Source organism: Sciurus carolinensis, chromosome 12 (assembly GCF_902686445.1).
Source record: "Sciurus carolinensis chromosome 12, mSciCar1.2, whole genome shotgun sequence".
NCBI lineage: Eukaryota > Metazoa > Chordata > Mammalia > Rodentia > Sciuridae > Sciurus > Sciurus carolinensis.
In genome coordinates, this window is record NC_062224.1 from 50,707,574 (window position 1) to 50,732,854 (window position 25,281).

The 25,281-nt window shown below is 39.5% G+C and overlaps 1 protein-coding gene across 10 annotated transcripts in view; it reads left to right on the plus strand.

Moving 5' to 3' along the window:
• The window catches only part of Bend7 (BEN domain containing 7), a 111,868-nt gene that overhangs the window by 55,885 nt on the left and 30,702 nt on the right, over positions 1 to 25,281 (plus strand). For 4 of the 10 annotated variants that reach the window (XM_047520530.1, XM_047520525.1, XM_047520533.1 and 1 more), the window contains 2 exons: positions 11,747 to 11,866; positions 18,563 to 18,616. In XM_047520530.1, the coding sequence (XP_047376486.1) occupies positions 11,747 to 11,866; positions 18,563 to 18,616 (174 nt within the window). Of the gene's footprint in view, positions 1 to 11,746; positions 11,867 to 16,500; positions 16,578 to 18,562; positions 18,617 to 19,350; positions 19,380 to 20,318; positions 24,381 to 25,281 lie in introns of those variants that run through there. The other 6 variants (XR_007104317.1, XM_047520529.1, XM_047520528.1 and 3 more) reach the window with 6 other exon arrangements.

The window sequence follows — 25,281 nt, forward strand, 5'->3', positions numbered from 1 at the left end:
CAAATCTTTGAGAATCACTGTAGTTAAACAAGATTGTTCATACATCACAGTTCTGTTAGATTTGGGATAATGAGAGGAGCATTATGGGCTGCAGGTTTACTCCTGTCCACCATTTGAGCTCTTGAAACATTACCTTCTCTAGGAAAGAGTGTGGCTTGACTAACTTTTGAAGTGTTATTCAGAGATTCTATGATTCAGAAATTTTAGTCCAAATTCTCAGAAGTAAACCTACAAAATTAAGTAAATATGACTGGGAATAAATTTAAGGCCCTTTTCATTACAGCCAAAGAGCAAATAATAGCCCCAGGCAATACTGATCAGCACTAAGTGTTAGATGGTCATTATGGTCAACTTTGGTCTTACTTGCCTGCTGAGTCTGTACCAGTGGGCAGCCCAGTAGGCCCCTGCAACAGTCTCCTATATATAACTCAGGGCATTCTCATTCTCATGTAAACATAATTGTTTGCAATATATTATTTCCTTAACTTAAAGCCTTTATTTTGAGGTGCATTATAGTTAATGAACTGCTAAATTTTTATTGTTAAATCAAATCTGAAATGAACTTCAGCTCTCACTAAATTACAAGACCTGTGACCATTTACTAAAGAAATTCTTTCTCCATTTCTTTCAAGTTAAGTAACAGACCAGAGAAAAAAATTTCTCAGGTTTATTCTTTCATGAACAGAACATTCATGTTAGCCTTTATGTGCCCCAGTGAATGAGAGACATGATCTCTGCCCTCCTTGAGCTTACAGTCTAGTAAAACATAAGACATTGTTATTGAAAAACGCTGGTTAGGAAACTCAGGGAGACCATCTCTGAGGTCAGACCTGAAGGGAGAGATGGACTGAGGTTTTCCCTCCATAAGTCCACTCAGGCAAATTATAGAACCTTTTAGAGAGAGCGTCCAGTGCTGATCCCAAAAGAAGGTGTTTTCAAGGAGTGTAACTGAGGTCTGGTTAGTATTGATATTTCTCTGGCAGAGTTTTAGGAGAAGTTTTCTGATTTGTTCATAGACCAAGAGTGACATTCATCCCTGACAGTATTACCTTTACACTAAAAAGTGGAAGTAACTATTCATCTTGAGGTGGCGCATTCACCATAATTCATTTTCTCTCTGCCTTCCTTACTTGAGACTGAAAACAGCTCTTTTGTTTACTTCATACCCCCTTTCTTTAAATTTTAAGAATAAAAATGTTCTATTTCATTCTTTTTCTCTTTGCTGCTGCCTCAGAGTAAACTGAGGTTGTGAATCTTTCTCATTTGTGTTTTTTATTTTACCACTTATCCATAAATCACACTTACCATGATTTCATATACTTACAAATCTACACTCACAGTTTCATCTATACTTTTGCAACTAGTTTTTGTTTCACATGTCCCATTTTTTTTAGAGATTTGTGCATTATAACTCTGAATTATTCATTTTGGCTACTAGCCTCTACATGAGGAAACCCTCCCTTTCTATAATCTTTTATTTGGTGACAGTGGGGTTGGTTCTTCGTTACCCATGGCAGAGGTCTTCTTGGTGTCTCCTGGAATTCATGAATCCATTTTCTCTGGAGAATACATCAGGCAGTGGAATGACTGAGTGACAGGGTACAGTATCTTCAGTTTCAATGGACATTGCCAAATGGCTCTCTAAAGTGATTGATGTTATTTATAAACCCACTAGCAGCATAGAAGAAATCCCACTTTTCTTATCTTGCCCATATCTAGTGTTGTCAGATTTTACCAGTTCAATTGGTTTCACCAGTTCAATTGGTTTCAGATGGCACCTCAGTGGTAGAATCCCTGATAGCTAACAGGGTTGAGGATCATTTCATTTTGTCATTATTTAGTTATTTTTCTTCTCTGGACTTCCATTTTCCTGTTTTTCCATTAGGTCATTGCTTTCTTACTGTCTTATCTGAGTTCTTTGTCATGTACACGTGGCAGATACCACCTCTTACTTCCCAGCATGAGAACATTGCCATTCTGTCTTTTATCATTCTAAAGTTGAGATTGGACAGTCAGATAGATTTCTTTTCCTTTATGCTTTGTGCTTTTTTTGTGCACATTTTTAAAAATTCTCCCTACTCTGATGTTATTCTCTTATTTTTTTACCAACAAAGTTTTAAGGCTTCCTTTTTATATATATATATATATATATTTGGGCCTTTAATCCACCTGGAATTTACTCTTTCTTAAAATGTGACAAAGAAATTTTTTGTTCATTGAATAGTCAATCATTTCAACACCACCCCTTTTTAATTTTTTAAAATTTTTTAGTTGTTTTATTGATTTGTGAGTCCATCTCTGACAGATACTGAGCTCCCATCTTCCATATGTTGACACTTTTATCTACCTCTGAGCCGGTGACATACAATTGTCATAACATGGGTATTATGATAATTCTGAATCTCTTCAGGTCGTATCCTCTTCTAATCCCCCCCCCTTTCTATTTGCTCCAGTTCTTTCTCTCTGTATTCACTTTTCTTCTTCCTCAAGTACAACACTTGATAATTTTTTGAATGAGGGTCTGTGTAGTCTTTTATTTCAGTTGGTGTTCTAAAATCTCTTTACTCATCACTGTCTGATGGTGTGGAGTTTAGCTGAGTACTTTATTCTACATGGAGGAGGATTTTTTCAGAACAATTGGAGGATATTCCAGTGTCTTCTAAGTTCAGTTGCTATGAATTTGCTATTAGCCTGTTCTTTTTCAGATAATCTCTTCACTCCAATTGCTTTCAAAATCTCTTCACCTTTGCATTTTCTGGTTTCTTTATTCCAGGTCAAGATACATATTTATTTTCATTACTAATATGTCTGGTGGTTGTGCTGCTTGGGACCAAGGGTTTACTATTAATCAGTTCTAGAAATTTTTCATCTGTTGTCTGTATCTTACTTAGCCTTTCCTTTATTCTTTCATTTGGCTTCCTCTGAAACATCTGTGTTCATTGGATCATTTTGTTTTGTCCTTTATATCTCTTAATTTGTCTGTTGTATTCTCCATCTCTTCATCTCTATGTTATAATCTGGATAATTCCTCAGATCTATTTCCCTGTTCTACTCAGTGATATTAACTTGTCATTATTTGTTATTTTTCCTCTCCAAACTTCCAGTCTCTTCCTATTTTTCCATTATTAATTAGTCTCTACTTTAAGTTTTTAATTTTAACTACTGTATTTTAATTTCTACAAGTTCTATTTGGTTTGCTTTGTAAATTGATCTTTCTTGATGAATGAAGCCCTTCCATTTCAGTCATACTTACTCAACATTCTATTTTTTCAAGTCGCGGTTCTCTAATCCTGCATTTCTTGGGCCTTGTTTGTGGTGTATTGTTTCCTCATATATCTCTTGTGTTTAAATAGGAACTAGTCTGTAGTGGGGCTCCTGTTATCTTCTCTCCTCACTTCCCCTCCATGAGATTCTGATGGGGCCCAGGCTGCAGAGGCACTCTTCAGAGTTATTCTGCTTTTCTTTGTGTCTGGACCTTAGACAATCAATAGCAATGCTTATGCCCATTTATACTTTAATGCAGATGATATAACTTCAAATTCCAAACCTCTGCAAAGTATAGGTGGAGCATTTAGAATTTTCTAAAGCAACCTTTTCTCCCCACAAAGACTTGACAGCTTGCTTGCTGCCTCCCTGCTGGTGGTAGATCATCGCTCTTTTCATAGCTTCAAGCAGAGGTTTGGGTCTTATCTCCCCCCAACACAGGCCCAGCCCTTCATTTCCTGCTTCTGTGTGTAAAATCCAAGCTTCGTGGCTATTGAGACTGCAGCCCCCACCTCAGGACAGTTACAGGGTGTGCTTTTGGCCTGCACATGCCCTTCCCTGTATCTGGAACATTCTCTACCTTCTTTAATCTCTACTTTTTCTTAAGGTGCAGTGTAGTCATCACATAATCCAAAAGCTTTCCTCAGCTGCCAGCCCTCCAACCCAGGCATGGATACAATGCCCTTCTCTGTGACCTTGATTGATTTCTGTAATAGTAGTTGTGCTCTTGTCTGTTCTTGATCCCTTATTTAGCTTTATCCTTCTCTTCATTGTAAACTCTTTGAAGTTAAGGGGCCATTTGTTGATTAGCACCTAGGATAATGCTGGCACTAATGGGTACTAGATACATATTTCCTGAATGAACACATGTTATTTTTACAATAAGGCACAGTATTGTTCAGTTTCCCAATATGAAGCACCCACCTGTTTGTGTACAGGATCAGAAAACAACATCCACTCTAATTGATCTAAATAGGAATCAACAGAAATACGTGAGAGAAATCAGATGCTGAAGCAATCAGAGCTCAAACAATCCTTTGTGACCATGTGTCTCCTGATGTGCTTCTAAGATTTGTGGGTGCAGAGAGGTCAGAAACAGGAAATAAAAGAGAAGACTTGGTGCCCACATACCTGAGCCCATGGTATGCTGAGGTCAAAGGGCCTTGGAGAAGGTGGAATGTTATCAGGGGTGCACTCAGAATCAGACTCCAAACTGTATAAAATGCTCTCTTCAAGAAGGCTCTTATGTTTCAAGAAGCAGGGTATCACCCAAGTTTCTTAAGGGAAAAAGCTACCTCAGGAAGCCACATGTGGACATGGGAAGCACTGGTCACTGGAGGGCTTGCCTGTACTGCTGTTCTCGATATCCATCATATGAGCCATGTTCTCTGCCTCTCTGGGTCTCTGCTTCTCTTGGCACATCTGCTTCTTCCGCCTCTAAACTCTGCTCCCTCACAGTTTGGTTTGCACTGGGACAACCTGGCTACTCACATCGTGACATTTCAACTTTGCCTGTAGTTGCTAAGCCCTCATTCTCTCATTGCCTGCTGTTTCCAGGAGGAGGTGGGAGAGGATCTGGCTCATCCTTTCCTGCAGTATTTGGCATGGCTCCTCTGGGCATCAACAGCAAATCATCAGGTCTCAGAGTTCCAAATTCCCATACATTCATCCTCCATGGCCCAGTTTCCTTTCAAAGCTTACTCGTGTGTGCTCAACTGGCCTCCTTGGTCTTAGGGTGAGGGTAACAGGGCTGGGAGATCTTCCAGACTCCCTCAGTTCTCTTTCTGCAGTTGTCCACCACACTTCCGTTTTGTGTGGTTGAAAATAGTACCAGTGTTTGTACCTTTTACATGGAAGTATTTTGTTTAACTATTGCTATGCTTTTATTAGAACTCAACCATTTTTCTTTTACAATACCTGTGTACACATCTACATCTTTAAATTAAAAACTTACTTATGGGGAAGGCTGGGGAGATAGCTCAGCTGGTTGAGTGCTTGCCTCGCAAGCACAAGGCCCTGAGTTCGATCCCCAGTACCGCAAAAAAAAAAAAAAAAAACTAACTTATGGGAAAAATAAGCCCTACTGTTTGTGCATTTAGCCTGCCCATACTTTGATTTTGTCATTTGTAGTTTAGAATCACAATACTTACCCCATTGGTGGTTATGAAGATTAAATGAGATACGAACTGCTAAGCAAATGGGAAGTCTCAAGTAATATCTTTAAGAAAATAGAAAGTGGACGTGTTGGTGTGTGGCTGTAATCCCAGCAACTCAGGAGGCTGATGCAGGAGAATTGCAAGTTTGAGGCCAGCCTCAGCAATTAGCAAGGTCCTAAGCAACTTAGTGAGACTCTGTCTCAAAATAAATAATAAAAAGAGCTGGGGGTGCAGTCAGTGGTAAAGTGCTCATGGGTTAAATCCCCAGTACCAAAAAAAAATAATACAAAGAGAGAGGAGAATGTGGGAGGGATGTAGGTCATGTTACACTCTGATGTAAGGAAGAAGCAGCTGCCCAACAGTCCCTCTCATTCAGCACTTCCCCAGTCACTGGTGACCCCAGTTGAGTTACTTTGCTGTCACCTAGGACCCTACTGTGAGGTTGTTGCCCCTCACAGGCCCCTCAGAGTTTGGCAGATCTGATGAGGATGTGGCTTTCAGTTCTCCTTGATATAAAACTTTAGTCCCACTTGTCTATCTGATCACAAGTTATTGAACCATCACACCCAGAGGTGACCTGGGCCTGCTGGCCAGAGTTCCCAGAGGGTTTCACAGGGAGATGAAAAGTCTGCAAGCCTACTTCTCCTTTTGTGGCACAGGAATGTCCTGTAAAAATCTATACCCTACCCTGCTTTTCCAGCACAGATAAGACAGAAAAACTCCAAATGAAAAGTTCCTAGAACAGAAAGCAGTCGGGGAACATGGCCAGTCCGTTCTGTTTGCGGGTGGCACATTCAGCATGTTAGACACGTTACCCAGCACCACGTTCATTGATGATTATATTAAAAGCCACATTCCTAGGAAGGATCTGTTCAGCCGCCACAAGCTTATTCATTATTTATAAACAATTAAAGGGCATGGTTCAAATGAATGCAAGCATCCGGGAAAGTCATTACTCAAGTACCGATCAACTCAAGCATTTGTCATTTCCCTGGTGACTTAACATACTCTCTGTGCCTTGGGACCTCAAATTATTAAGCAGAGTAGATTCTTATACTCTTATTTAGTTTAATTGTTGGCTTATTCCACTTGTTCAGGTTATTTGGACTTGTTTAAAATTAGTCCCTCACTTTTCTTTAATACATTAAAATAGGAAAGGAGGGAAATTTCTTTTTAGAACCTACTGCTTTCTAAGGATGAATGCAAATTATCCTACTATGATTCTTAATGACCCACTATTAACATAGTAGGAAACCCAGTGCATTAATGCAATACCTCTTTTCACATCATTACTCCTAATGGAACTGTTACCAGGATAATAGCTTGACCTTTAGCTATAGATTCAAATAGCAAAAATATATTCTGCTTACTCCGTACCTCTATTCACATGGCATATCGACCATTTTCACATCAATGCAACAACCATCTTTTGGCCTGTTCTAGGCCTCATCTGCCATTGTAGTAGAAAGAATAGGATTTTATCTTCAGTAGGTAAATTCTAGTTAAAAGTCTCTTTTGAGTTTGGATTTAATCCATGAACTAAAATATCAATAATGTGCCCAGTGGAAATATTTATTTGTATAGGTATTTTTTGAGAAGCCTGGTGCTCTGCCTTCAAAGGTCCCAGTCACAAACCCAGGAGACAGCAATTTTCCTGACTTCTGTCTATTGAAACCAGATCAGTTTTCACTGAAAGGAGGAAAAATAAGCAGAAAGTATTGCCTTTTTAGTGAGTGACAGAGTACTTGAGCTCAAGGTTATATAGGAAAGGTCTGATCTGAAGGCCCTCATGGAATTGGAGAAGGCATTCCACATCCTCCCCTTTGGCTCTCCCGAACCTGGTTGTTGACACACCCAGGAGTCATTTTGATGTTGGCACAGCCCAAGTCTACTTTGTTATTTTGGAACCCCTACTTTCTAATGTGAGTTAATTTGGACACATGCATTTCACAATCTAAGAAAAGAGAGGTTGCTATGGAAATTAATTGTATAAATAATATTATAAGTGGGAAGATGTTTCCCTGCTAAGATGGTATATTCAAACATTTTTGTAGTACACATTTTCATATAAGTGAAAAATACATATATATTGCTCCATTTATTAAAATGAAACTTCAAGGACATCATTTGGCAATTCTCTAAACATTATTGTGGGCATGTGAGTTAATAAAATCTTTTTTAAAATATATTCTATTAAAACTTCCTACTAATTCTCCCCCACCTAGTCTAAATTTGTGAGCTACTGTGTTTGCTTCCATCAGAAACAAAACTAGGAAATATGTTTGCTTTTCACATGCATCTTGAGTTTCTTCAGTGCATGGCACCATACTACATGCTTTGAAGAAGAAATAGAAATGAACACCCTGACATCTTTCACAACCTCGTGTAGATTTAAAAGTGCATACTTACCACCCAGGGTATTGTTCCCTCTGCTCTCTCCCAGGTGGAACCTGCTTGCTCTCCCAGGCCCCATATAACTGACACTGGGCAGCCTGGTTGATGTTTTCCTGCTCCTTAATTTTACATCCTAACCATAACTCCTCTGAGCTAAGATGGAATCTTTCCTCTAAGACTGTTGTCATAGCTGCATGTCTTTCTCTTGCTCTCAGGACCTTCTGTCACTTCCTAAACTCCACCATCCACATGAAGATCCATCTGACCCCTGTGATTACATGGTCTCTGACCCTCATCTGTGGTGCCTTTTGTCTCTTCTGCCTCTCAGCCATACTATCAAGCACACCTTAGCATCCTCTCCCATAGCTGCTTGCCACTGCTGTTTTATTTGATTTTTTTTTAATTTTTATTTTTTGGCACTGGAGATTGAACCCAGGAGTGCTTAACCACGGAGCCACATTCCCAGTCCTTTTAAAAATTATTTCATTTTGAAAAAGGGTCTTATAAGTTGCTGAGGCTAGCTTTGAACTTTCAGTCGTCCTGCCTCAGGTTCCTGAGTTGCTGGGATTACAGGCATGCCCCACTGCGCTGGGCTGCCATTGCTGTTTTAGATTCCAGAATCTCAGTGGGACTATTCTAGATATGTCTTACCCCCTTCGTGACTCCTTCCTGTCAACATGTTGATAACTGTTTCCTGATCTCTATAGATATATCTTCAAACATAGGAGTCTTTTTCTGACCTCACTGCCTTCCCAGATTGAGCGAAAGGGAGGGGAACCTGGAAAGGTAAAGTAATTCATTCTGGGCCACCTCTTCACCAACATCTTCAAGAACTTCATATCCCTGTTCTGCCAAAACTGTCTGGCAAACTCCTGCCCCTAGACCAGTCCTACCATCCATTGTCCTAGATGGGAGCTGCAAGGTGCCAAGGGAGAAAGCGCCCCTCCTCTGTAGACTTCTCATCCCACCTGTGGCTTGGCAGTCTTTCTACTTGTCTTCACTCTACTGCTTTTCCAGTTCACCTCAGAGACAGCTCCAAACATTCCCATGCTCTGCAGCCCCACAGAGCCTTGCTGCTGAGTTCACTTGAGTCTCAGGAGCCATTACTCCAGCTGAGAACCACTTCTTTTTTTTTTTTTTTTTTTTTTTTAATATCTTCTCTTAGTTGGCAATGGATCTTTATTTTATTTATTTGTATGTGGTGCTGAGAATCGAACCCAGTGCCTTGCACATGGTAGACAAGCACTCTTGCCACTGAGCCACAACTCCAGCCCCAAGAACCACTTCTAAATTGGCCACTGTCTTCCTCTTGCTCTGGCTTCAGAGAACAGCTCCCTTCTGTTGGAGGGCAGCCTCTTCATTTCTTTGCAGATCCTATCACCCCAGTTCCCCAGGATGGTTTCTTGATCCATTTCCTCCTTTTTCTTATTTCCTATATTCTCCCACCATACTCACTGCTCCTTCAACCTACAGATCATGCCCAGGTGTCCCCACTTCCCTCTGTGCTTTGAGACTGTTGTCTCTGGCACTCTCCCTACTCCCTCAATGGCCTGCAGTGATACTTGCCAAAACTCCCTGCCTGACCGTCATCTGCACTTGAAGCTGTAAAGCCCTCTTCTTAGAACCACTTGTTCCCCTTTAGAAGACCACTCCTTTCTGTCCCTTGACTCTGCAGCCAGTCATTCCTGGGCTGCTCTGCCTTTATCTTCTCCTTCTAAGTACTGGTCTTATCCATGGTTCTGTGCTTGACCTGGTGTGCTTCCTACTCTGTATGTTCTCTCTGGTTCTTGGTTTTCTCTCATTGTTTTAACTACCACATATTTAGTCAGCCCTTCATGTCAGTGGGTTCTGTAAGCACAGATTCACCAACCAATGATTAAAAATATTCAGAACAAATTAAAAAAAAAAATATATATATATATATATATATATATAATGGAATTTTAAAAATTCAGAAAAAAACCAGCACTGCAAAACAAACAATGACAAAAGTAAACCAAATCCCAAATACCACACAATTTGGGGGCTGGGGATGTAGCTCAGTGGTACAGTGCATGCCTAACATGCACAAGGCCCCAGGTTTAATACTGAGAGAAAAAAAAAAGAAGAAAAAAAAATAAATGAACCACATCTGTACTAAACATGTACATTTTTCTTGTTATTCCCTGAACAATACAGTATGACTTACATAGTGTTCATATTGTATTAGGTATTATGAGTAATCCACAAACTATTTAAAGTACATAGGAGAATGTACATAGGTTATATACAAACACTGTGCCATTTCTATGTGGTACTTGAGCACCTGAGGATTTGGGTATCCTCAGGGGTCCTGGAACCAACGCCCACAGATACCCAGACCCACCTGCCTTTTTGTGCCTCTCAAACCAGTGTGTTCAGGCCAACCATCTTCCCACAGTGTGGGCTTCTCTGTCCATATCTTCTGGCCATCTCCACATGGATGGTCCAAAAACACCCCTACCCTCACAAGCATTCTCTTTCTTCTGTATTTACCATATCATATGATACACCAAAACACTCCAGTTCTCTGCCCTAGATACCTGACTTGCTCTGGCAACTGTAGTTACTTCTGCAACTATGGTAGCCTCCTGAGGAGATCTCCCAGAGATCTCCACTCTGGCCTCCCACAAAAAAATCCGTCCTTCCTGTGGCCACCCTTACACAATTGGATTGCTTACATTTGAGATCATATACAGGATGTTTTTTCTTCCTTCAAATTATCTCCTAAGGAGAAGTATGTTCTTTGATTTATGTATTTGTTGAACATTTTTCCTTGTGTGTGTGTGTGTGTGTGTGTGTGTGTGTGTACAGTATCTGAGTATGCTGCAGATTACTCTGTCCATTTATCTATGGGAACTTTTTATTTGAATACGCTCTTTATGGTGGTAGATACTGAACAATTTTAGCCATATTTAGTGCAACTAGCTTTTGTCATTCTATTGAAATATTTATTTTTCATTCAATGGAAATTTCAATTTTTATATAGTTGAATCTGTCAGTACTTTCCTCTGTTATTTCTTTTTAAAACAAACCTTTTAAAACATTAAAATTACCAGTATTTTAAATACCAAGAAGTCAGCGTGTTGTGACTACAGACTAGATGTTGACCTTATGGAGAGTGAGTTGAAAAGTGCTCAGGAACGTAGTGCAAGGCAGAAATGTCACCCATACATGCAGTCACATGCTGTGCACAGTGTTCCTGAGGTCATTGTCCTGCCTCCCTTTTGTCCTGCCAGATGATTATCCCTAGTTTCTTAATGTTTGATAGGGAGGTCTTGGCTCAGAGCTAGTAGAGTATGCAAGAGGTTGACTCAAAGTACAATTGGAATTTCTATCTAGATTATCTTAAAATTTCATCAATACATTGCATTATTTAATTTTTATATTGATTGGATTAGTGAGATCACTATGAGAACCTCATCTTTTTGTGTAATTTTCCATTTTTTTTTAATTGACACTAAGGTCTTTTAGTGTATTTGTGGGGCCAGTGGATCAGTAGGAAGTATTTCCTTTTTGTCCTATGAGACACACACATACACACACACATACACACACCCAGATGGACAGGTAGAAAGAGCAGTTTCCATGTGAATTCCTCAGTATTTCCAGCCAGTTTCATTCTGCAGCACAATTCACCATCAGTAGCCAGGGCCAGGCTGATGATCATCTTTATCATTCAGATTTGGAAAACACATACTGCAGAACTGACATCCTTTAGCAGTAGACTTTTGGGGTAGGGAGACTCAGTGGTAAAGCTCATCCTTAGATTATGTGAGTCCTGGGTTCAGTTCCCAGCACCACCAAAAAAAGAAAGAACTAGATTTGTTTTCTTCTTGCACTATATTTCTATTTCAGATCTGCATATTTTATTTGTTAAAGTATTTAACAGTATATTTCACATTCTCTTTCAGTCTTTACAGAAAAGTACTGTACTGCTAACCATGTGGATAAACTTCCTGGCCCAAGAGACTGGGTACAGATTCTACAAGATCAAATTAAACTGGCCAGAAGAAGGTTAAAAAGAGGTTCAGGTATGAATAAGTTGTAAGAAAGTCATTGTGGAAGTACTTCATTGTACTGTATTTATTCTTACCTTTTGTGAAGCACAATACTTTCTCTAGGGTAGTTTAGTATCTTTTGTTTTTTGAAGGAATAGCTCTACATAATGTGCTTTGGTTAGCTACCTTAAAATCTTATTCAAGTGAATTTTGAAACTCACCTTAAGATTATGCAGTAAAAATTATGTCAAGCCATTTGTTTTGAATAGTACAAAGGAAAAGCTTGCTAATCTCATTTATGGTTCAATGTGTCTCACATATGAAACTGGGTCTCTTTTTTGTGATTTGCTTCTATTTGCCTATTTTTTCTTGTTTGTTTGGATCTGCTTAATTTATAAAAAGTCCTAGTTGTTTAAGATTTTTTTTAACTAACCAAAAATAAGAATCATCACATCAAGTAGGAAGGAATGTCTATGTTTTTTAAAGTCTGGACTTGGGCTTGGGAATTTGGGGGTTATTCTTCCAGGAAAAGTGAACACCAGTTGGATTGTGATGATTTAGATTTGGTTATTTGAAATCTCAGGCTCCCCAAAGTGACAGTGGGCCATTGTACCAATGGGGAATCTCTTGAGGTGAGTTTTTCTCCTTAAAAGAATACTTGTCTCTAGGAGGCCCCAGATCTCTAGGGCTTTTTAAAAATTCCTTATAAATTAGTACATCTATTTTGAAAAATGGTCTGGAGGGTCCTCAAAAAGATAGAAACAGAACTACCATATTATCCAGCAAACCCACTTCCAGGTTATATCAAAACCAATGAAAGTATGGTTGAAGAGTTCTCTCCGCCCCTGTATTCACTGACACATTTTCCCCAGTAGCTAAAATATGGAATCAACATAAGTGTCTACCAATAGATTGGTGAATTTTTTTTTTTAAATGTGGAGTATTCGCAACAGAATACTACTCAGCTTTATAAAGGAAGTCTCAGGAGTTCCATTTGCATCAGCACAGGCAGGCCTGGAGGGTATTACGCTAAGTAAACCAGGCGCAGAAAGCAAATACTCATGATCCCACTATGGAATCTAAGAAAGTAGAACCCACCAAAGTTAAGATGAGAATGGTGGTCACCAGGGGTTTGGGGGGGCACTGAGGGATGCTGGTTAAAGCATACAAGATGTCAGGAGGAATAAGATCAGGGACTCTATTCTGACACATGGCAACTAACAGTGTTAATTGTTAATAATGCACTTCAAAATTAAGTGAGTAGACTTTAAACATTTTTACCACAAAATATGTGAGGCAATACTATTAATTAGCTCAATTTAACCACTCCACAATTTCAGATAATCATGTACATCATAAATATATACAAATTTTAATTTGTCAATTAAATAATTAAAGAAGATGAAAAAATCCAGATCAATCACCATGGCATCTGACCTTTGGAACCCCTGTGACTCAAGTATGAGTCAGTTTAGGAGGTGGACTTTGGATATGAAAATGATCTCTGGAAGACACATGAGATTCTGTCTCTGTCTTAGTCCATTTTGTGCTCCTGCAGCAAAATACCACAGGCTGAGTAATTGATTTATAATGAACAGAAATGTATTGGCACACAGTCCTGGAGGCTGGAAGTCCAAGACTAAGGAACCACAGCTGCGAGGGCCTTCCTCCTGCATCATCTCATGGCCAAAGGATCAAGAGAGGATAAGAGAGAGGGAATAAAAGGGACCAAACTCATGCTTTTATAAGGAGCTTACTTCTGCAGTAATGAACCCACTCTGAGAACAATAGCATTTATCCATTGGTGAGGGCAGAACCTAATCACACTCCAGCTTAAATTCTGCCTCCCAGCACTATGGCATTGGGGATTAAGTATCTAACGCATGAACTCTGGGGGACACTCAACCCTCAACAGCCTCTCACAGATCCTTTTCAGGTGAACCCTTCCCAGTCAGCCTTGACCTCCTCGCTCGGGCTCTACCAGCCACCCTGGTCTTCTCCTGCTTCCTGAAAGGAGGCTGACCTCTCACCCTGTCATGCATCCAGCTGTCTGGGAAATGCCTCCACCTTTCCTAAGCTTCTCAAAGGTTCCCTTCTGCAACCTTTCTGGAAGGCCCTAGAACTTCCACCTTCTGCCACCTGAGTAGTTACATTCCTATTTCCTCCACTGGACCATGAACTCTCAAGAGCAGGGACAGCAACTGAATCAATATTGTGTCACAAGTGATATGTGGTATGTAAGATAGGCCAACTCTCAAGAAATATTTGTTGAATGAATCAATGAAAATGTCAATAGTTTCAGAAGCCTTGTTGTTTACTTGAGTTGAGATCATTTGAAACTTGTAGAGCATTTCACCAGTCTTTCTTGGGGTTCAAATGCTTATCCCATTCCCTTCAGAACTATGGGGTAATGACGTCCCTCCTCAGGAACAAGAGTCTTAGGACTACTGGTGACACTTGGTGATCATTCCTGAGCCCCTGTCCTTCTTCCTTATTTTCCATTCCCAGTTTCCTCTTTTCTCCTTTGTTTCCCCAAAGGTTCAAAATCTCATACCAGGGCTGCCAGTTCACTCGGGGTAGATTAACTGGAAAATACCTGGGGCAATTAACCTCCTGCTAGCGTGACTCTTAAAGGTCCTCTGCTTCCTCCCTGAATTCCTTCACAAAAAACCCCTCTTATTACATTAGCCCCACCTAGGTTTCAGGCTCCTGGAAGGGTTGAGTTGGGAGGGAAAAGGAAAAAACTAAACAAAACATTTTTTGCAGTTGAAGGACAAGTAAGTTGCCCAGAAGGTTTACCCAGTGGGTAACACCAGCCTACACTGATGATGTCATGTTGAACGTCTCAACACAAGCGTTAAGCCCCAGTGTTGCCCGCACCAGGACCTACTAAGTTGGCCTGTGTTGCCTCCATGCTACTTTGGACATCTTGACTAAGAACTTCCATTTCCTATTGATTTGCAAGGAGGAAGTTTTTGACCCCCAAAATACTACATACATGTATGATATACAATATAATGTTCTAGTTTGAGAGAAATCTAAAGTGTATTCTAATGTAGAGACCTAAATTCAAGATCAGTAGGCCCAGAGAAAAGGCAAGGGGCCAATGTACCTGCCAAGAACCAGCCACCCAACCACCTTTGCTTCTCCCATGGCCTGGTTCCAACTGTGTCGCCAACTTTGAGCTAGCCTGAGGCAGCCAGAAGCTCCCTGTGGGAGTGGTTGTCCCCTTCCTACTTCACAGGTCAGAGCAGATGCAGCAATGAGAGATACTTGAAGCTCTCTGGGAGCCTGAGGGGAAGGAGCTGTGTATGAGGGGATGTTGAGGTTACTAACTGAAGTGCTGCAGAGACCACCTGAGAAAGGAAGGACAGGGCTTTGTGTTCAGTGCCTCTCACTGAAGAGAGTGATTGAAAGTCCCTAAAGGACTTGAAATTTTTAAAAGAAAACTTTGAAGGTAGAAGTCACAAAAATTAGGGAGATATTGAGGAAGGCTGTTCCCAGGGACTGAGCAGGAGCATTGCTGCACCACAGGATAACAGCAGGAAGTTCAATTTCAATTTCATTCTTCTGATGCCTTTGCCAGGCTGTGTGTGTTCAACCTAATCAGACCTTTTTTTTGCCCCCATTAGTCAGATGCTAAGACCAATGATTAGTTCTGGTCTCTCTTCCCACCAGCAAACATGACTGCACACAGTAAGGCTGTGCCTCCACATTCCCCTTCCCACCTCCCACAAACCGACCAGTGAACACATTTCTTAACTATCCCAGAATTTCTATTAATAATTCACATTTCCAGTGCTCACTCCTCACCCCACTAGACACACAGAGTAGAATCTACACTGTAGCCGGCTCCCTGGTCCTTCCCATCCTTCTCTTGGAAGCTTGGAAGATCGTCCACTCCTGTTTAGTAGGCATCAGGATATTTGACTTAAAACATTTTAGTTTTTGAGCACCAAGTTTAGATGATCTGCCTAGATATTGATGACATGTTTAGAGCAGGTTCTATCAGTGACTGAGAAGTGGAAGGTAAGACAAAACCACCCGTGACATACAGACCAAACCAGGCTGAAATAATAGCACATCAGCCCTGGCCTGCCAGAGTTTGTCTGCCAGTCTGTGAAGCGCTGCTACACGCCCTTCTCAAGCAGCACAAAAGTGGGATCCCAGCAATCAAAACTAGAGCCACTTGGATCTCTTGCAAGGGACAAGAGGCCTAGATCAATAATGTTACTTGCTCTCGTGTGCTCTGTCTGGATTATTTTCCATCTAAACGATAATACAAACAGTGTCTCATAGATATTCCACAATTTCAACCTTATTTATCATATTTGGCTCAATTCCTGGAATTAGGTGCAGACTCTGACTGGGCAAGCTAATCAACTATCCGCTTAGGGAAGTCTGCCCTGCCTCTGGAAAAAGAAGTGCCCCACACGGATTTGAAAGGTCGTTATGCAAATCCAAATAGAAATTCATTTGGGGCTCTCATCACATGTAATCATTTTTTTTCTATAACTGGAATGATTCCTTTCCTGGTGTGGATTTTTATCATTTTCATTAGATTACTTTCCTCAGAGCTGAAATCACAATTTATTATTTGTGTTAGATCCAAGAGTAAAACTGTCACTGCTATTAAATTTTTATTGGACTTGCTCTATCTTTTCCAGATTTTACAACTTGATTGTCACCAGGGAAGAAAGAGTGTGAACTTGTTGATACAGACAGATGTTACAATTAAGTTTAGGTAACACAGTGATGTCCTTCATCCATGACACTTTGTCCCTGTTCACGCAGCTAGCATATACTAATTTATATATAATAATTTACATAAACTTGGGTTGTTTGTGTTCTGCTCTGAGAAAAGAAAATAATTGCATAGGCCTGTTTATAAAAAGTAAGGATAACTGAATTACAAAGGGAAGAGAATTTTATACTTCAAACTGATTTTTGTTGTAACTGAATGAAAAGGAATTATGCATGGAAAGTATAAGTTACTAAAGTACAAAATGAACTAAAATTTGAAGATTTTAAAAAATTAGCTCATAATGATGCATGTGATGTGTTTGGACTATTAATAGCAAAGAGATTAAGAGCTCAGATTTAACCCAGTTCAGATCCTTGGCACTGTCACTTACTAACTGTTACCTTGAGTAATTTTTTCACCTCCCTGTTTCTTCATGTGTTAAAATGAGCATAATGACAGACCTGCATCATAGGGCTTCTTAAGGGTTCAGTGACACAATGCATGTAAGAGCTCAGTAAATGGAAAGCATTTAAGAAATGGTGGTGGTTTTCATTGTTATTTATTGTTATTTTTAAAGAATTTTAAAACAATTATTGGCAAGAAGAGAACTACCATGTAGGTCATCTACATATTCAGATTCACTCAAACCAATTAGAAGAAAATGTTGTCTTTTAAATATAAAATAGCTAATATTCATTGTTTTTAATATATAAAATAATAAAAATCCAAAGAACTGAACTTAGAATACTTGAAGCCTTTCATCCAGAATTTGTGTCTTATTTTTTTCTACGAACCTGTTTACTGATTTTAATCATGCCATTTATCCTCTTGTTTGACTTGCCGATTTTTGTTATTAAATATTCATCTACAACATCATTGTTGTTTAAACTCTAACTCCAGCCCATCCTGGTCTTCACTACTCTTTCTCTTCTTGGGGTTTTCTGTTTGCCATGGATGTAGCAGGCTAGCAGGTCTCATGCTACTGCCAGATGTACCCATCTGAGGACAAGATGTTAGAGGACGAACTAGAGGTGGGAAATGTGGAACATTTTTATCTGCATCTAAACCCTGATTGTGTTTAATGCAACAACAATAAAAAGAAGAACTCAATATTAGTTTTGCTTCTCACAAACTCAGCATTACGTCATAATGCAAATGGCAGCTTTCTTTTGACTGGGCCCATGGTGCCATGCACTATAAGCAGGGAACTTCCAGTGGGGACCATTAGTCCTGGTATGTAGAGGGCACCACTGAAATGATTCCAGGGGCCCTAATAAAATGTTGTCCTCTGCTCCAGCATGTTATGGGAGACTAAAGTCCCCTTCAGTTATCAGGAGACTTATGGGCCCCTTTGCATTTAGTGGAAGGTTTTTTGAGACTGAAAGAGATATCTTCACAAAACTCCTAAGGAGATTGAAACATTTATCAGATATAAATCAAGTTTACATTTTAAATCATAGAAATAAAGAATCTTTTGAAGAAATGTATATTTCTTCATGAATGAATGGATGCCAAAGTTGGACTGGCAGCTTAAGGATATAAATTTTCCAGCATCTCCAAAGAAAGGTTCAATCTTTGCATTTCCTAAGGCTGCTCAGCAGGAGTGGCTCTGGGGAGGGCAAGTATGGTTTTTTAACAAGAATCACTAACCTTTGTGCCTTCAATGACATGTTTAAACAGTCCTCCCCAGATGCTGGTTGGATGTTGAAGCCCATGTAAATAAGTAAAAATGGTTGATACAATAAGGTTCATAAGATTTAAAATTTTTTTAATACAGGAAGGTTGATTTTATGACATTATCATTATCAAAAATTTTTCATTTAAATAATGATGCTAAAATTTGCAATGTGAACCAACTGAAGCTGAAAAAGGAAAAGGTGAAAACTGTTATGTATACTAGAGTTATTTTAATTGTATTACTGTATTCAGTAAAATGAATGTGCTCCCTGAAACTAATGAGATTTGTGTTTTATGTTTGTAACCAGCAGAGGTAACTGATGGTGATGAAAGACTGGACGGCATTTCTCTACCACCAACAGGTAAAACACATTTACATTTTCATCACCCGCTGGAAAATACAGTGCAAGAAAATATTTGCATTGAAAATGGTTTTAACATTAGAGATGCAGATGCTTGGGCAAGCTGCTTCCATAACAGAACCAGGCCCTAACATTTGGAATTTCTCAAGACCCTCAGTTCAGAGATATTTTTTACATTGAATATAAAAAGCATGAATAGCTACATTTTTCTCACTGTTTCGTAGTCAGGAAAATCTCTGAAATGCAAATCTCAATAGCAGTATTACAACATTTTACCTCTCTAAACTTGTGGACATTAAACATATTTTCACGTGAAATGAGATTTCATTTTGGAACAGGGAGCACGCATTTTGTGTGACCAAATCCATGCCTATTCTGTCTTCTCCCACCTCCTCTAAAAAGGCCTTTGAGAGGTAATCGATCATTGCTCTTTATTTAATGGGCACCCAGTTTCTACTGGATTTTAACTTCCTGATTGAATAGACCAGTCTATCCAGCATGAGTGGCACACTCCTAACACTTGAACCTGATCAGCCAAATACAACATTGCACTAAAGCTTTTGCTGCACACAGTTGCCTTAAACGGTATGTATGATTCTGATTTCATATTATTTGACTGTCAAGTAAGACTCTGATCCTGGACTCCTGCCTGTGTGTCACTTCATACCTATGAGCCAGGAGATAGGTGTCTGATCAGTGAGCTACATATTAAGCAATTTATTTTCCTTACTTAGTCTCAGGACCTTGATTAACTGCCCTCAAAAGAGTACCTGAAGATTCTGTCCACAAAATCCAGATACCTCCCAAAAAATGTAAGACTGAGAAAGATTGACTCAATGTTTTTTTTTTTCCTCTAGATTTGGGGTGTTCTGATTTTAATTAAATTCAGCAAATACTAGCAGAGTGTCTAGTGTTCATAGGAACTCTTAGAGTTCCCAGTGGTCATGTGTTCATTGATAGCATCATCCCAAGATGACCACCAAAGCAGAGTCCATAAGTGTAGGATGGGCATATGATAGTGAGCTTCAGAACAGCAGGGAAGCCCAGCTGTGTAAACGAAACATTGCTTCCTCTGCATTGAGTAGCTAAGCAACAGATCAATGGACAAATAAATGAAATGAGCTACACAGTATAAAAGGATCTGCATGCATCAAGTTCTTCCCATATATAGTCATTATATAAAAGTATTTCTCGTTTGGCTGTGTTTCCACATTTGTGAGTTAAGAGAATTGAAATATGTGATCTCTGTTGTTCCTTCCCAATCTGTCATTCCCTAAATATCAGGACAACTCCTTTGAGCCTTATTCCTATCAACCTGCCCAACCTACACCCAGTAGACGCAGGAAACACCAATCATAATAATTAAATTGTGCATTTCAAGAGGCCCTTGGCAGGAATACTATGTTTTTCTAATTGCATCTCCCAGGGTGACCTGTACCCCCAGGTACCCCCTCTGCAGGCATCTGTACCACTTGCCTCTGCTGTATGACACAGTGGGCTTTTGTTTTATTCTCTGAAGACCATGCTCCTTGAAATAATACTGTCACTTTTAACTGACCATGGAGGCAAGATGTTTCAGGCAAGAAAATTGAGCACAGGGATGCTAGAACAACCTCATGAAACAAAAGGAATCTGAGAATGAGAAGGAACTGAGAGACCACCTTGTTCAATCCCTACTTCATCCAGTCCTTTTATTTTACAGGGAAGAAAGCCTGAGGCCCAGAAACGCTAAATGACTTCCCCAAGGTCTCAAGAGCTGATTGATGGCCTGGCCGGAACTCAGGCCCCTCAACTCCCAGCCATGACACCATAGAGCTTTCTTATACCTAAGCCAAAGCCAGCTTTTCTCCGCATGTTTCTTAAAGATCCTAAGAGATGATGGCTGTACTAATCCATTTAGGATTCCATTTCAGTGTCTCACAATCTTCACAGTTAGAATGTTCATTGTCAGTCTACCCAAAGTTTGCCACAGTCTAAGCTCATTTATTCAAATCCTCTCTCAAATTTTGCCCAAAGCTGTGAGGTCATAATGAAGAAAGTAGTAGAACACACCTGCAGGTCTTTTCATTAGACTGCTAATAGAGATTTGTTACAAATTACTAAAGAGCATGATAAATAAAAATGTTCATTACTTTAGAAAAGGGAGAAGTCACAGATTGGTGCTCAAATTTTGCCATAATAAAATCAAATAATCTCAATAGTCCAGCATGTCCCTTGGTTGCCTCTCTATGGTAAAATCCCCAGTCTGGTTGGCTTCTTTGAATGCAGCACTATTGCTAATGTCCCTCCTTCCATGTGCCCTGACACGACATCTGGGCAAGTAGATCCACCTTCTTGCAAATGTAGTTTCATCCTCAAGAGTGGAGCCTCACTGGTCAGAACCACAAAAACACCCAGGGACTCTGGTCCTTCATTATCTCATTTACCTGATCTGGCAACAGTAGGTCCTTTTTAAAGATTCAAGAATGCCTTTATTATCCTTTTAAGATCTTTTTTATCCTTCCAATTGTGTGTGTGTTAGGGAGAAGCAAGGAAAAGAAGGAAATTCTTTAGGGTTGCTATGAATCTGAAGTGGCCAGGGCAGGGTTACAGTCAGATGCTCAAATGACTTTTGTTTCAGCCTACTACAGTTAAGCAACCTTTTATTTGTGTGGCTTTAACAAAAATGGATACAGATTCTGTAGTGAAGAAATGTGTTTTCTTAATTTATTGCCTCTTCACCCTGTTCTAAAGCCTTTTGAGCAACTCCTGGGAATCAGTACTGCATTCGGGTTTGCTGGATAAATTCCTGCACTCAGACTAACATGAGGCCAAAGCACTTACCTAAATGCTGCAGCACAGATACAGAGAGAGTTCTGGATAAGGAAGAAAAAGTCCCCAAGATATGGGAACAATTGGGGTTTTAAAAAAAAGTATAAAGTAAAATCAAAACAGTACATTTTAAAACTTCAAGTGGGACTTCTGAATTTGAAAAGGGGTGATGTCCATCTGAGCTTAGCAATCTATGTCACAAATTGGCATTAATTTACATACTTTTCTCTTAAGAAATCTAAGGAAGAAAATTTAAATTAATGTTACCACCCATAGACAACCATCATTACACATTTTTCCCAGACTTTTCTCTATCTTGATTTTGTTTATGTAATAGAGATCAAATACATAAAATTTTATTTCCAGAGCATTTGAGATTTTACCTTAAGAAGCATTCTCCTATTTTGTTACAAATCTTTATACACGTTGTTAGGTGCATGATGCTCCGTTTTGTAGGTAAATCACACTTCATTTAGCCTTTTTCTGTTACTGGACAATGGGCATACTCTAATAGTAATATGTATTCATAGGACTTCCTGTAAAATATAATCATTAAAAGTTTCTAATTCCTAAATTGCTCATTTAGGCACAACTAAAACCTTGGCTAAAAACTTGGCAACTTCACTCTACAACACAGGCACCTAAAAGTCAATTCCCCACTTGTCCAGAACACCAGCTCAGGCCTTGTGATAGAATGTACAGCTGTCCCTTAGAGAAGTGACTTTCCCCCTTCCATTGTCTTATCTCTGTTATAGGTAATATATTTGACACCAAGCGAGAAAACACAGAGAATATAGAACCAGGTTTCATTGCCTAAGCTCTCATTTTAGTGACCTTGTCATTAGCATATGTAACTCTTCCATTTGAGTTTCCTCAAAAATCCATATAGAATTTCATGTGCCTGCAAAGTGTGGGTGTTCTGTGAAGTTTACCTGTCATGTTAGAATAATTTCATATGCTTCCCTTATAATGAAGCCTCCAATTTGGTATAAGATTTTTAAAAATTGTTTTTAGACTTGATTTGTTACCCTTCAAAAGTCCAGCACATGATCCAGTAAGTTCATTGTCATAAAGAAGCAGTTCTTCCTTTTTTTATTCATTCATAACCTTAATGTGAATATGCATAGTTTTGAAGCATATTTATTTTCACATAAATTGCCTAGCTGCAGTATAAAGGAGAATGTTTTTTTCCAGGACTGAGGGAGCAGTTGTAAACACCAAAACTAATTAGACCTTCTTCAGCTCAGAAGAAAAAGTTGTTCTGGGAGACAAGATAGCTCTGACCTATAAGATGAAATCATTTATGACATCAGTGCACCCCACCCCCCAAAAATTTGTAGCTAAATTCAGTGCAAGTGATGTGTGAATTTTTAGGAATGAAAACCCTTTCATATGAATTGTGTCAACACAGAGACAAAATAACTAATTCAAAGGTGAAAAACTCAAAGTAACCAGTTCTACTTGATACATAACAACCATTTAAACAAATGACTTTAACTGAGTGATCCAGGATTTCAGTTGTGTGGTAACCAGCCACAAGTGTATACATGCTTAATGTTTGGTACACTTCCTGGTACACTTGCCCTCTACTTTGTATAGAACCAACATAAGAAACTGAATTTATTTGAAAGAGATATCTTCCCATGTGGGTATCTGTTTTACAGAAATATTTGCCTCCAGATTTCGTTTTTGCTTTGAATATTTGGCATTTGATCCAAAGGTCAAATATTGGCATGAAAGAAATTTGACTGTACATCCACCAGCTCCCAGCAGGGTTAAAACATGTGACAGTTAGATACCTTTCCCTAGCACTTATTTCATCTACCTGTTGGAGCTAACAGTTCCTGTAGAGGACAGTCCCACCCTTGGCTTTGCAGGTGAGGAAACTGAAGAGTGAGGGTGAGTGGTTGCCCTGATCCAGGGAGCCCTTTGGTGACTCGTGGGGCACAGAACCCAAGTGTCCTTACTACCCTATCCAAGGGCTCTGAAAAACTAAGCCTAGAGACAGAAAGGACACTCTGGGATATGTCAGTATTCCACCGAGACCAGCTACTCAACTGAAGATAATGCACAACATCCCCGTAATGTGACAGAAAACTGGCTTTAGGTGTGGCTTGTGGAATCTGTCTACTAGACAGTTATATCTCATATATGTGTGTCTTTTATTTTTCTTCTTTTTGAAGCTAAAAGGAAGGGTCAGAGAAATGATTTCCTTTGTATCTTTTAGTTAGCCTTTTCCACTCCAGTCAGTAATCCCTTTCCTGAAACCAGTCCCTTTGTTGTATCAAGTGGTCTGATGAACTACTGTGTCTAAACCAGGGCTTTTGTTTTTCTGCAGCGAATGCTTAAAAATTTGTCTTCTGCCTCCCAGAATGAAATATGTCTCAAGGGAATAGAAAAGATTAATTAGTGACCTTTCACTCTATTAAACTATGATGAATATGTCTCTAATAAAGGTAGAAACATTTACTCACAACTGTGGGTTTGTTAAATATGCACCATGAACCTTCAGAAGCACTTCCTTCCAAGCCTGGGTGACAGCTTGGAATTTTTAATACTTGAGGAGAGAGAGGGAATATTCAACTCACAGATATGTGCAATGGATTCACAAATTGGAAATATATATCAAAACTGTAACCGCAAAATCATATTTTATAAATTAAAATTGTTTTCGTGTTAACTTACTGTGACTACTGTTCAGACTTTGTTCAGAAATCCTTTTTATAGGCTTTCTTAGCAAAAAAAAAAATCCATATCTATGGATAATGTCTCAATCTCTGTATATATGTTTTATTAATATGTAAATATTCTGATTTTTTAAAATTACTATGTTCTTTAAGAAAAAAGTCAATGCAAGGCTAGTTGTGAAAATGGTGTATAACATTGTGTTGTGATATCAACTCCCAAGATGCTCTTTATGTCCATTCTGGAAGACTACAATAAATTACTTTAATTGAATGTACTTGTGTCTTACTATGTGCCAGTCTTTCTGTGTTTGTGAAGTCAGTGCTATTCATTAATTAAATGGTATTCATTAAGACTCTACTGATCTTCCACCAAAGTTATACCTTCTTATGAAGTTAATTTTTTAGGAATAAAACAAATTAGATTGCTACCGAAATGAGAGTCTTCAGACGCTGTAGTCAAGACTCTGTCTGGCAGTCAGATCAATGGCTGTAGCAAGTCCCACAGAAACACTTGGGCATTAAGTACTGAGGTGCTTGAAGCCTAATTTTAAATGAATTAGGTAGCTTTATAATCTTCACTTAAAAGGTTAAGCCCTGCTTCTATGGAAACAACACATCAGAAGGACAAATCAATGTTCTCCAATGCAAAGTGGCTGCAAAAACGTAATTGCTTTATTCTTTCTCTTTGAACACAGGAGGGCGCTACCTGCCTCTTGGCTCCACTGGGGCTTTAGTCCAGAGTCTGTTTATGGGCCCTTGATCTGGTTAGCAGCTGTGAGGACCAGTGGATAAGGGGCAGTGGGGAGTAGCAGCTAGACTGGTGGAAAGGGGGCAGCAAGATGAATTGCTTGCAAAAAAGAAAATATAAAGTATGACCATCCTGAATCTTTCATGCATCCTCACCTCTTTGAAGCTGGGAGCCTGGAACTAGCTTTCCCCTTCTGCCCTATGCTTCCAGCTTTGGGGGGTCCCTTGTATTCATGAAATTGCTTGTCCACGTTGTGTTTTATGGCCCAAGTGTCCTGGGATGCCCTTGCTGCCATATGCTGATGAGGTTCGGTGCTGTAGAGGTAGTCTGGTGGAAGGGCCCTAATGACCTTTCTGATCCAGTGGAGGTGGCAGGACCCAGTTTTGCTCCCAGTGGAAGGGGAGCTCAACAGCACCTCA